This window comes from Syngnathus typhle, linkage group LG15 (genome assembly GCF_033458585.1).
Source record: "Syngnathus typhle isolate RoL2023-S1 ecotype Sweden linkage group LG15, RoL_Styp_1.0, whole genome shotgun sequence".
NCBI lineage: Eukaryota > Metazoa > Chordata > Actinopteri > Syngnathiformes > Syngnathidae > Syngnathus > Syngnathus typhle.
The window spans coordinates 2,428,504-2,438,725 of NC_083752.1; the positions used below are offsets into that span (position 1 = coordinate 2,428,504).

The 10,222-nt window shown below is 40.5% G+C and overlaps 2 protein-coding genes across 7 annotated transcripts; one reads left to right on the forward strand and one right to left on the reverse strand.

Annotated features, from left to right (window-relative positions):
• Positions 1-257: 257 nt before the first annotated feature.
• On the reverse strand, positions 258-6,302 carry mpp1 (MAGUK p55 scaffold protein 1). 2 transcript variants are annotated; one of them, XM_061299627.1, is made up of 12 exons: positions 6,166-6,302; positions 4,063-4,191; positions 3,898-3,976; positions 3,624-3,709; positions 3,473-3,541; positions 2,592-2,788; positions 2,407-2,507; positions 2,255-2,335; positions 2,097-2,177; positions 1,819-2,021; positions 1,662-1,736; positions 258-1,583 (listed from the first exon to the last, which is right to left on the reverse strand). In XM_061299627.1, the coding sequence occupies exons 1-12, from the start codon at positions 6,286-6,288 to the stop codon at positions 1,407-1,409; spliced, it is 1,401 nt and encodes a 466-aa protein (XP_061155611.1). In that variant the 5' UTR covers positions 6,289-6,302; the 3' UTR covers positions 258-1,406. The 2 variants fall into 2 exon arrangements, with proteins under 2 accessions (XP_061155611.1, XP_061155610.1); XM_061299626.1 differs by having other exon boundaries at positions 4,063-4,194; positions 6,166-6,301.
• tmlhe (trimethyllysine hydroxylase, epsilon) lies at positions 5,911-9,896 on the forward strand. Of its 5 annotated transcripts, none has more exons than XM_061299629.1 (8): positions 5,911-6,015; positions 7,720-7,870; positions 7,941-8,117; positions 8,614-8,893; positions 8,975-9,094; positions 9,177-9,413; positions 9,486-9,624; positions 9,697-9,896. In XM_061299629.1, the coding sequence occupies exons 1-8, from the start codon at positions 5,926-5,928 to the stop codon at positions 9,826-9,828; spliced, it is 1,326 nt and encodes a 441-aa protein (XP_061155613.1). In that variant the 5' UTR covers positions 5,911-5,925; the 3' UTR covers positions 9,829-9,896. The 5 variants fall into 5 exon arrangements, with proteins under 5 accessions (XP_061155613.1, XP_061155618.1, XP_061155617.1 ...); XM_061299634.1 differs by lacking the exon at positions 5,911-6,015 and adding an exon at positions 6,123-6,260; XM_061299633.1 differs by lacking the exon at positions 5,911-6,015 and adding an exon at positions 6,358-6,499.
• Positions 9,897-10,222: the final 326 nt, after the last annotated feature.

A 10,222-nucleotide genomic window follows, 5' to 3' on the forward strand; every position in this document is an offset into this window, starting at 1 on the left:
CCACGAGAAACCACCTGAAAGATTATTCTGAGAGTACTACATTTATGCATAATTATGTTTATGCTTAGGAGGACCGTTCTGAAGGGATTGCTGCAGTGTAGTCAGATGACCTTGGTCCAAATTCTCCAAAAGGGCTTGTAATCTGGGTCACTGATGCTGTAGTGGTGCCCTGAGATTTTTTTTTGGGCCCAAAGTCAGCTCCGGGCTAGCGTCCCCTTGAAACCGATAAGTCGTGCAGAAGATGAATGGATACATGGTTGGGATAATACACGGCTTTTAATGACACAGTCAGACAAGCTTTAATTTAATACTCGTTACTGCAGTTTGAATTTGCAGTAAGGAAAATTGGATGTTTTGTCTAATTACAGAAACCTTAAGGGCATTAACATGACAGTAAAAGAGTGATTCAACCATGCATGTTGGAGGAAGCCTGTGGAGAAACCTCCAGGGAGAATGTGCAAACTCCACACAGGGAGGCCAAAGTCTGGATTTGAAGATTTGACTTATTACTGGTCCCAGCTTGTCATGAATAATCATCCAACAAATGAATGTTAAATACATTACATAAGATGCCAAATTCCCACAACAGTAGCCCACAACTGCAATAGAAAACATACTGACGCAAAACGAAATTGATCATGAAATTACTGGACATTGCACATTAACTATATCAATTATTAGGTAATATTGAAGCAGATAGAAAAAAAAAAAAAACTTTGATATACAGTACAGATTTTGAGTGAACACATGATGCCTTCTGAATGAGTGAATATTGTTAAAATGGCTGATTTTTGTGACCATTGATACTGTACATGAGACCTCAGATCATGGATGTATTATAGCATTTGGTATCCTGAAAGTTCCTGTTCATTGTTCGTAGATTAAATATGATAAAAAAAAAAAGCAGTTGCAACCGAGCTGCTCAATTTAATATTTGTAAAATGGCCTCTTAACTGCCTACGAGGTCATGTATACAATTCCATGTGACCGTTTTGACTGCAATGCTTTCAAGTCCTGTTCTGTTCTGTTGAGAAAATGATGACGTTATGATGCAATATTAAAACCCTGTGGATTTAAAAGGGAGGATTTCTTTCACAGTTACGGTCCTATTTTATATTTACCCACGATAACAAAGTCGTATGGCACCAAAACGATCCACCTCTAACTAACTGATTTCAAATAGTAAACATTCCAGGTGAAGTTCTCATAAATCTTTCTAAATATTGCTTTTTAAAATGCACACGTGCAAAAAAAAAAAAAAAAACGTTTCTGACAATTAACATGAACCAAAAATAAACCCATTCAGACTTGGGACCTCACTAACTCAGAGGTTTTGCGTAAGGAGTGATATTGCACTGAAAAAAAAGGTGAAACAAATAAGAGATCACGCTGGAGTCTAACATTTATCAGTACACCCAGGAGACAGGCACCCACTGTGGAGTAGAAGTGACCCTCTCCAAGGCCTCTTCCACACTTTTCACACTCTCGTCAACATCATTATTGACTATGATCAAATCAAAGAAGTGTCTGTAGGCTGTCAGGATTTCGTCCGACTCCTTCTGGATCATTGTCAGGTTTTCCGTCTAGGATTTAAAAAAAAAAAAAAAGCAAAATATGAGCTACCCGAGTCAAATGTGGTTATTACGATAAGGATGTCTCACTTGAGAAGCTGTGTTGGTGGGCGCGATGAAGACCATAAGAGGAGCGAAATCAGCAGTCCGTAAAACCTTCAACGTCTGCAAAGAAATAAAAAGACCATGTGGTTAAAAATGTTGCACATGCAGGATTTTACTGTAATTCCTAACTGAGTCACTCGACCTGCGGTTCTACATCCAGCAAAGCAATTTTGCCCTGCTCGTGGATCTTCTGGATGGTCTCGATTTTGGTGCCAAACATATTTCCCTGGAAGCTGCCGTACTCCAGCAGCGCATTTCCGGAGATGCATTTGGTCATGTCGTCGTTGGAGATGAAATAATATTCCTGGCCGTTCTCCTCATCCTTACGTTGCGATCTGGTGGTGTCTGATGAACGAGTCAAATTGTGAAACTCAAATCGTGTAGCTTTGAGGGCACGATAGAAATGTTTCATTTACTTACGTGGGACAGGATAAGAAAATTTCTCCGGATATTTGGTCAGCAATGAATTTTTAATGTGACTCCTCCCTACACCAGGTGCACCTAAAACATTGCAGTCAAAATATGAATCACTGTTTAAAAAAAAATATCTTCTGTTTATTCTGAGAAGGGCCACTTACCAATCAGCACCAAAGTTTTCCGTTTGAAAGCAGGGAGCTGGACAACCTCCTCGTAGGAAATGACATCCAACTGGTCAAAAACTGGAAAAACATTTGGTTGTAAGAAAACCGCGACGGCAGAGAAAAAAAAAAAAAAAAAAAGATGAACTCACTCGAGCTGTGCTTCGCCAGGTACTTGTCTTTGCACTTCTTTTTCTTTCCAAATGGGCTCCAGGACTGAGCGTCTTTGGTTTTGCTCTTACTCGCCACTCTCCTGTCAAATTTGTTTAGTTGTGGGTGACATCATATGAAAACATTCATCGTATTAACATTAGAAACTGAAAATGATCAGTCAAACCATTCTTGGAGCTCCGGCGACGGTATCAGTCCGGCGAAGTTTGCCGCGCTGCTCTCGACTGTACCCTGCCACCAGTTGGGGTCCTGCTTGTTGATAATTTGAATGATGTCACCGGTTTGAAATTTGAGCCCCGCCTCTTTGCACGGGATGAGCTCATCCGTCGAGGGGTCGTAGTTAAACTGGGCCCTCATGTATGTCTGCAAAACCAGAGTTGACACAAACTTTCAGTGTTGATAAGAATAAATACCGTAATTTTCGGGCTATAAGTCGCGTTTTTTTTCATAGTTTGGGTGGGGGGGCGACTTATACTCAGGAGCGACTTATAAACATACGTTTTTTTTTCACTTTATTAGGCATTTTATGGCTGGTGCGACTTATACTCCGGTGCGATTTATAGTCAGAAAATTACGGTACATATATATAGTATTCAGCGTTGCTTTTTACAAAAATTGTAATGAGGGTCTGTTTGAGGGATTCATAAATATCTCGTCTAATTGTTACAACATGTTATCGGTTACAAAGGTCACGTTGATGAAGGATACGTTGTTAGTCGCAAATTAATGAATAACTATTTGTGGTGGTCACCGCAAATGTTTAACTAAGCCAAAAAGTTAATCGAATCTACAGACTGCCATTATGGAACACAAACAATGAGGTGTTCTAAAAAATGAAACATAGAAATATTTTGTTATGCGAGGATTTACAGTTTTAGCCTCAGCTACTTTTGTGTTTTGCAGTCAAACTAACAAAGCTACTTTTATATTCACCTTGGATTTGTATCCATTAAGAGACGATTCACCTAGCAGTGAAAATGTATGGAATAGAGGAAAGCTGCAACTTTTTACACAAAGAAGTCACAGTTTATTTAGGTTTGCCATTACCTCACAGGCTTTGGAGCGACTCTTTTGGTTGGAAACTATTTTCATTGTGACTACTCCATTGGTTTCTTTCTGCAAGGAAAAATATGGCACAGTTGATTATCACAATGTAAGGAGATTTTTTGCATAATTCTCTTTTTTAGGCTTTACATACCAAAATCTTTTGCAGCTGATCAACTGTGTGGTTAGTCACACTTTTTCCATTGATTTCTGCTATCTCATCACCTTCATGCAAGGATCCTAAAAAAAAAAAAATGAAGACATTTCATGGAATAATAGCATCAAATCGTTTTCGGTTGCTGTGATTTGAACGTACGGAAACCTAAAGTGTACTTGAAGAAAAGTCAACAATATATCAAAATGTCATTGCAGCCTTTTCAGCTCCCCCCCCTACACACACACACACAGGTCAATGTTTGATTTACTACCTTGTTTGTGTATAAATCCTCCGTGCAATATTCTGGCCACTGTGCACCTCTGTTTGTCATTCATTTTCAGAGTGACACCCTGCGGATGAAAGAAATATAATGTTGAGACAAGCCACATTCATCAATATGATTGAATTCTGGACGTGTTGCAGATGTAAAACATACCATGGGCTCCGAGGGATTTTTTTCAAACACGACTTCTTTCATTTTGGTCAGCTCCGTACCGTTCACGTATCTAGCACCCCCGTTGGTATAAACTTCAGCACCTTTGCTCTCAATGCTTTGCATAGCCACCTGCTTAAAAGAGACAGAGGAAAAAAAAAAATCATTATGTACGTATATTGCAAATGAAAATGAAGGCATCTTGCATTATGACATGTTTTCTAACAGCTACAGGGAAAGCCTTTTGCTAATTGCAAGAGTTTCATTTGCAGATTCAACACATGTTGAAGGTTAAAAATTAACCCAACATCATTAACACCTCATTTAACACATCCAACGATCTGCTCCAACAGGTTCGTGTGGTCATGCGTGGATACCACCAATGTCATCAAGGGATCCCACCGGAGAACACCAGTAAAGTGACATTAAATTAACAGTCTTGAATGGCTATTGCAAATAAGTTATCTTCTTGCAAATATGAGGCAGACAAATAAAGGAACTGAAACACAGATCTTGTTTTTTCCCCCCTCTCCCCGAAAGTGTAAACAAGGAGGGCTCAAATCATTGTTGTGTATTTTAATAGATGACTCAGACTATTTAAATTTATTAATTAAACACAGAAAGTAGAAACTGAATTATCACATAAGAATTCTTTTTTTATGCTGAATAAATCGTCAGTGAGACAATTGAATTCCCAGGTGCCATGCAAGTACGCCCCCTAGAGGTGCTGAGCAGAACATAATCGCATTGGACATTTTCGGCAAGGTCATGAAATAAGTGCAGCATTCCCTCAATAGTTCACAAATAAATGCTTCCAGCAATTAAATAAAGTGGCTTAATTGAGGTTTACTCAAATATAAGAAACCAGCTAAACTCCATGCCTGGAATTTCATTTGTATTTTGCTATAAACATGGTAGACAACAGACTGAGTGTTGCCTTCGTGGAAATCTGCTTCCATGAAAGGTGATACTTATTTACCGCCCTTGAGCGATTTAACAGAGGGGTGTCAGGGGAAAATATTTGAGTACACCAGGAGATGAAATGACACACTGTGAAAATCACTGAAGTCATACTGCTCCTTGACTGTGCGGTGTGAATAAACAAGAACATGCGGAAGCCACAAGAACTTGGAACTCTTCTGCAGTTTTGCTCTAGTCAAGATGTTGAAAAACTGATACCTCCCCTAACAATCCGCAGTTATGCAATAAAGGGGCCCATTTGAAATGCCCGTGTTGGGTGTGCCAAAGCATTGGGACAAACAATAATGACTTGAAAAGAGATTTACATTTGAACTAATCGATTATTTATTTCTACAGAGCTCTAGGAGTTGGGAATCAATAATTGGCCAAAAAGGAGTGTGAGTCTTAAATTTCAGATGACACGTAATTGCCCTATCAGACTAAACCATTCCTCTTAATTATCCATTAAAAGGACAAACAACATGTCATGTTCCAACTAAATTCTAATCTTCCTATACTTGCCAAAGTCTTTTGCTGAATTGCCTTTTTTGTTGTTGTTCCCTAACGATCGTGACCCTTGATCAACATTTTACTCAGCAGTCTCCACTGTGAAGGCCACATTTACGAATTCAGCATTAAGCAGAAGACAAAAATGCTGAGGTCAGGAAAAAGTTTCCAAGTCCCTCACTGCTGAGTTGACACTTTGAAGTTTTTCCTTCCTTTAATAATGTGTTCACACCATTCCCAAGTCTTGCAATATTTTGCACCATTATCTATTTTAAAAAGCAAAATGTTTTGGACAGGCCTCTATGTGATTTTATGCAAAATCGTCTCATTTAGCAAGCAAAACATGATGACGTGATTATGACACAAGTGCCAGCATCTTGTTTACCCCTCAGCTGTCACATGTTTCCATGTGTATTTTTGGGAGGTGAATGCAGACGCGGAAAAGGCTTATGCCATGTCTGCTGGATCCAGTTCAGACTGACTAGAGAGGTGACTCAGCTTTCAACAACACACTTTGAGGCCATGCTGTTAAATTGTACTGTATACGTCATTCCGACTAATTAACATGACAAAACAACACCGATCATGTGCTGCCTGGCGTCCCCGGAAGCAAACGGAGTATTTCCAAATCAACCTTACCTTGTCAGTCTTTGGTTTGGTTTGGAGAAGCTGCTCCAGGTAGAGATCGGAGAGGGCTGTCCTGGCGGAGTCCAAAGGCTCCAATATGACAGCAGGTTCGTTTTTATTGGATTTTAGCGTCATCTTTCCGGTGGAAGGGAAAAATAAAACACAGTGAACCCCCCCTCCCTGTGCAAGGTCCACGAGAAGCGGGCTAAGAAGAAAAAATGCAGAGAGATAGGAAACTGCAGATAACGACTGCTGGTGAGATAATGTCACTGAGATAAAGGTCCAAGGTTCTGATCGGCAGCAGGTGATCTACAGACCCACTGCAGGCGGGGACACCGCTGACAGAGCAAGTAAACAGGAGCTCGTGTTGCCTTCAAGTGCTTACCGCAAAATCCCAAATCGGAGTGATCACTCTAACGAAATGGGACCGTATACAGTGTGCTTTTTTCTGTGATAGTGTGTTGTAATATTTCAAAAGGTCCTGCCGTTTATGTCTACATACACACATGCTATATGACAAAAAAATAATAATACGGACACTGCGTACATACGTGCGGTCAAAGCACACAAAAAGCAAACCCTAACCTAATGAGATCATTACAAAACACTCAGGCATTAAAGATAATCAATGCCAAAGTACATCATTGTTGACAAAGCACATATTTATTATTTTAATGTCTTTTTGTCTGCAGTTTTAATGTGAATGACTAGAATAACAGAGCATTCCATATGATGTAGTGCAAGGCTACACAATCATAAACAAATAGATTTGCATTAGCTTTCAAAATATGGAATGACCAGTGAGTGTGGTTCGTCTTCACGGCCAAAGTAATAAATAATATCCGGATGTATTTGAAGGCAGCACGCCGCTGCGGTCCTTTGCAGGAAAGGAAGGAAACGTGGGCGGTGATGACGTTCAATAGTCTCACAATGAAACGGCTCATATTGCAAAATGTTATAATTGTCTGGATACTACTACAAAGATAATCATAAACAGTATAACAGCAGAAAATAGTACATTCTGAGAATGTATCCTATAGAATGGATGTTTGCTCATTTGAGGGACTTTATGATTCGCAAGTAATGTTACAAAATAGTGCCGTCTTGTGGTCAACATTGGTACTACTGATCCAGTAGATTACTCCTACGACTAGTAGTTTGCACAGAATGAATTACAACGATGCCGATTTAACAAATAGGCCATGCAAAATTGTCAAGAGAGGGTCTGTTATATGCGTTTTAAAAACGCAGTTTTCTCGAATTATAAATCGCGTATGTGTCTTTAAGAGTATGCTGGACGTTCTACCATGATGGCCTTCGCGTATGCAATATTGTTCCGTTTGCTATGCGCACTGGACATGTTCATCAGGATCCCGTTATAAAATGACAGTTCAAAGTGTTTAATCATTAATCCAAGTCATCCTTTACTTGCAGATCCACCTAATGTAATAACAAACTTGCCTTGATGAAAGCAAAGCGCGAGGGGAGACCGAAGTGCTGCTAGATAGGGTGACGCAGTGAGTCGTCAAAAGTTCTGAAACTTTTATGATTTGAAAATTTACACAGATCCTGTTCTGTGAGGTATTGAAGATGATCGGGACGCTTAGCGGGATCGTAAGAGCAGTTGCTCGGAATAGGACTTTATGGAGACACGGGAAGCAAGTCCGTGGGTACGCCTGCCCACCAGGATCGATGCGCTTGCACGAAAACTGTCTGGGTGAGTTCACGGAACACTTTGCAAAGACCAAACACGCTGTTAATGCGTCTGCTCCACTTGCATGTACCAGAACTCGAGTACAGAGGGACTCGGATGCATTTGGACTACGTGTGGTTGAGGGATCACTGCCGCTCTGCCGAGTCCTTCAACATCCAAACGCATCAGAGGAACTTGGACACCGGAAGTATCGACCTCAACATCCGGCCCGATCACGTCCAAGTGGAAGATGACGACCTTATCCTTACTTGTAAGTCATTTTTATTAATGGCCATGAGAAAATAAATAATAAAAATATTTTTAAATAAAACCAGATGAATGAGACGCAGTTTGAAAAATGCTTTTCTGAATATGCTTATTTTATTAACACTGCCAAATCACAGCAGGAGTTGCGCACTTATTTTGATATTTATATAAATATTTTGAGTAAATTAAAAAAAAAAAGTAAATGCAAAAAGGAAGCGTACAACGGCAGGTGGACTTTGGTAAGTTTCTAATTTAATGGTTTACCCAGTACAGTCATACTCGAGTGAATGGTATGTTGCCCTTCATTCTTTAACACTGCCAACACCCTGCTAGAAATAACAAAGTAAGTTTCTATATTCTTGCCAACAAGTCTACTGTTCGCGCCTCTCCATCATAATTCATTTTCTGCTCATTCATCATTTCTTTTTCATCATTTTGTTTCATTTTATTGGCCGAACCGACAAATGTAACTCATCAAATTTTGCTTGTGTGCATCCAAGGGCCTGGTGGTCACACTTCCAAATACAGCCTTAGCTGGTTAGCCGAGAACAGCTACGAGGGAAAGAAGCAGAGCGTCGTGCAGCCACGCATCCTTTGGAATGCGGACATTTATAAGAACTCCCATGTGGCCTCCTCCAAATGGGACGCATTTATGAACAGCGAGGATGAATTAAAAAAGTTCCTGCAGAACTATCTTCTCTACGGGATCGCCTTTGTGGACGACGTCCCCGCTACAATCGAAGCCACAGAGGCCGTGACGCAGAGGGTTAGTCTTATCAGGTATCCCCGACTTTTTTTTTTTTCCTCCTTCACTGATTTTGCAAGCATCCACAATCTCATTCCCAAATGCATTTCTTCAAGGGAAACAACCTATGGACGAATGTGGTCCTTCACGTCAGATTTCTCCAGAGGAGACACTGCCTACAGCCAGCTGGATCTTGACCGCCACACAGACACAACCTATTTTCAAGAACCGTGTGGGTAAGTGGAAAGGGAAAAGGTCTCCCCCAAAGGCAGGATGTGACGTTGACAATATTTGCCTTTTTTTTCCCCCCCTCTACAGAATTCAGGTTTTTCACTGTCTAAAACATGAAGGTACCGGTGGAAGGAATCTGCTTGTCGATGGTTTCTATGCAGCTAAAAGTCTTCGTAAACGGTCACCAGAAGATTTTGAACTGCTTTCGCATGTTCCAATCAAACATGAATATCTTGAACGCACTGGCAGCCACCAGAACCACATGATTGGCTTCGGACCCGTTCTGAATGTCTATCCTTGGAATAATGAGCTTTACATGATTCGGTATGTTGATGGGATTCATTTCAATGGTGTTGCCTGATTTGTAAGATAAGTTATATATTATCGCCGCGACAGGTACAACAACTTTGACCGAGGAGTAATAAACACAATACCTCATGATGTTGTTCGCCGCTGGTACGCGGCTCATCGCCAGTTGACCTCGGAACTCAGGCGAGCGGAGAATGAGATGTGGATGAAACTGACTCCAGGAAAAGTAAGACCATTTTCACTAGCGACACGATTTGAGCATTTAGCCATTGCAACTTTTGCATCTCTTTAACTTCAGGTGATTTTTATTGACAACTGGCGGGTCATGCACGGCAGGGAGGCGTTCACTGGCGTGCGGCAAGTCTGTGGATGCTATCTGAGCAGAGATGATATTCTCAGCAAATCACGATGTTTGGGGCTTCAGGTATAGCAAATCGAAGAGAGCCCCTTAAGTTCCGTGAAGTCCGCTTGAAGGCAATAAATGTTTGATTGACGCTGCATTTTGTAATTTTCTATGAAATGAATATTGAGTATTGTCTGTCTTAGTTGACAAATGTGTTTGCAGCTGAATTGAATGCATGGATGATGCCCTCTGCTGGTTTTAATGGTAAAAAAATAAATTAAGGGCAAGTGTTTTTTTTTAAAGTAAGGCTGGGGGATTTTTCTTGATCCCGGTTTTCTACTATACAAGTCCAGTGAGGACTAATCCTACCTGATGATCACGTTAATAATTTATAAACTGCATTGTATTGTGACGTTTTGTCTTATGCGTGTTGACAGCTTCAGTTTTGGTAGCGACATAAGAAATTTGCATGCAGAAGACA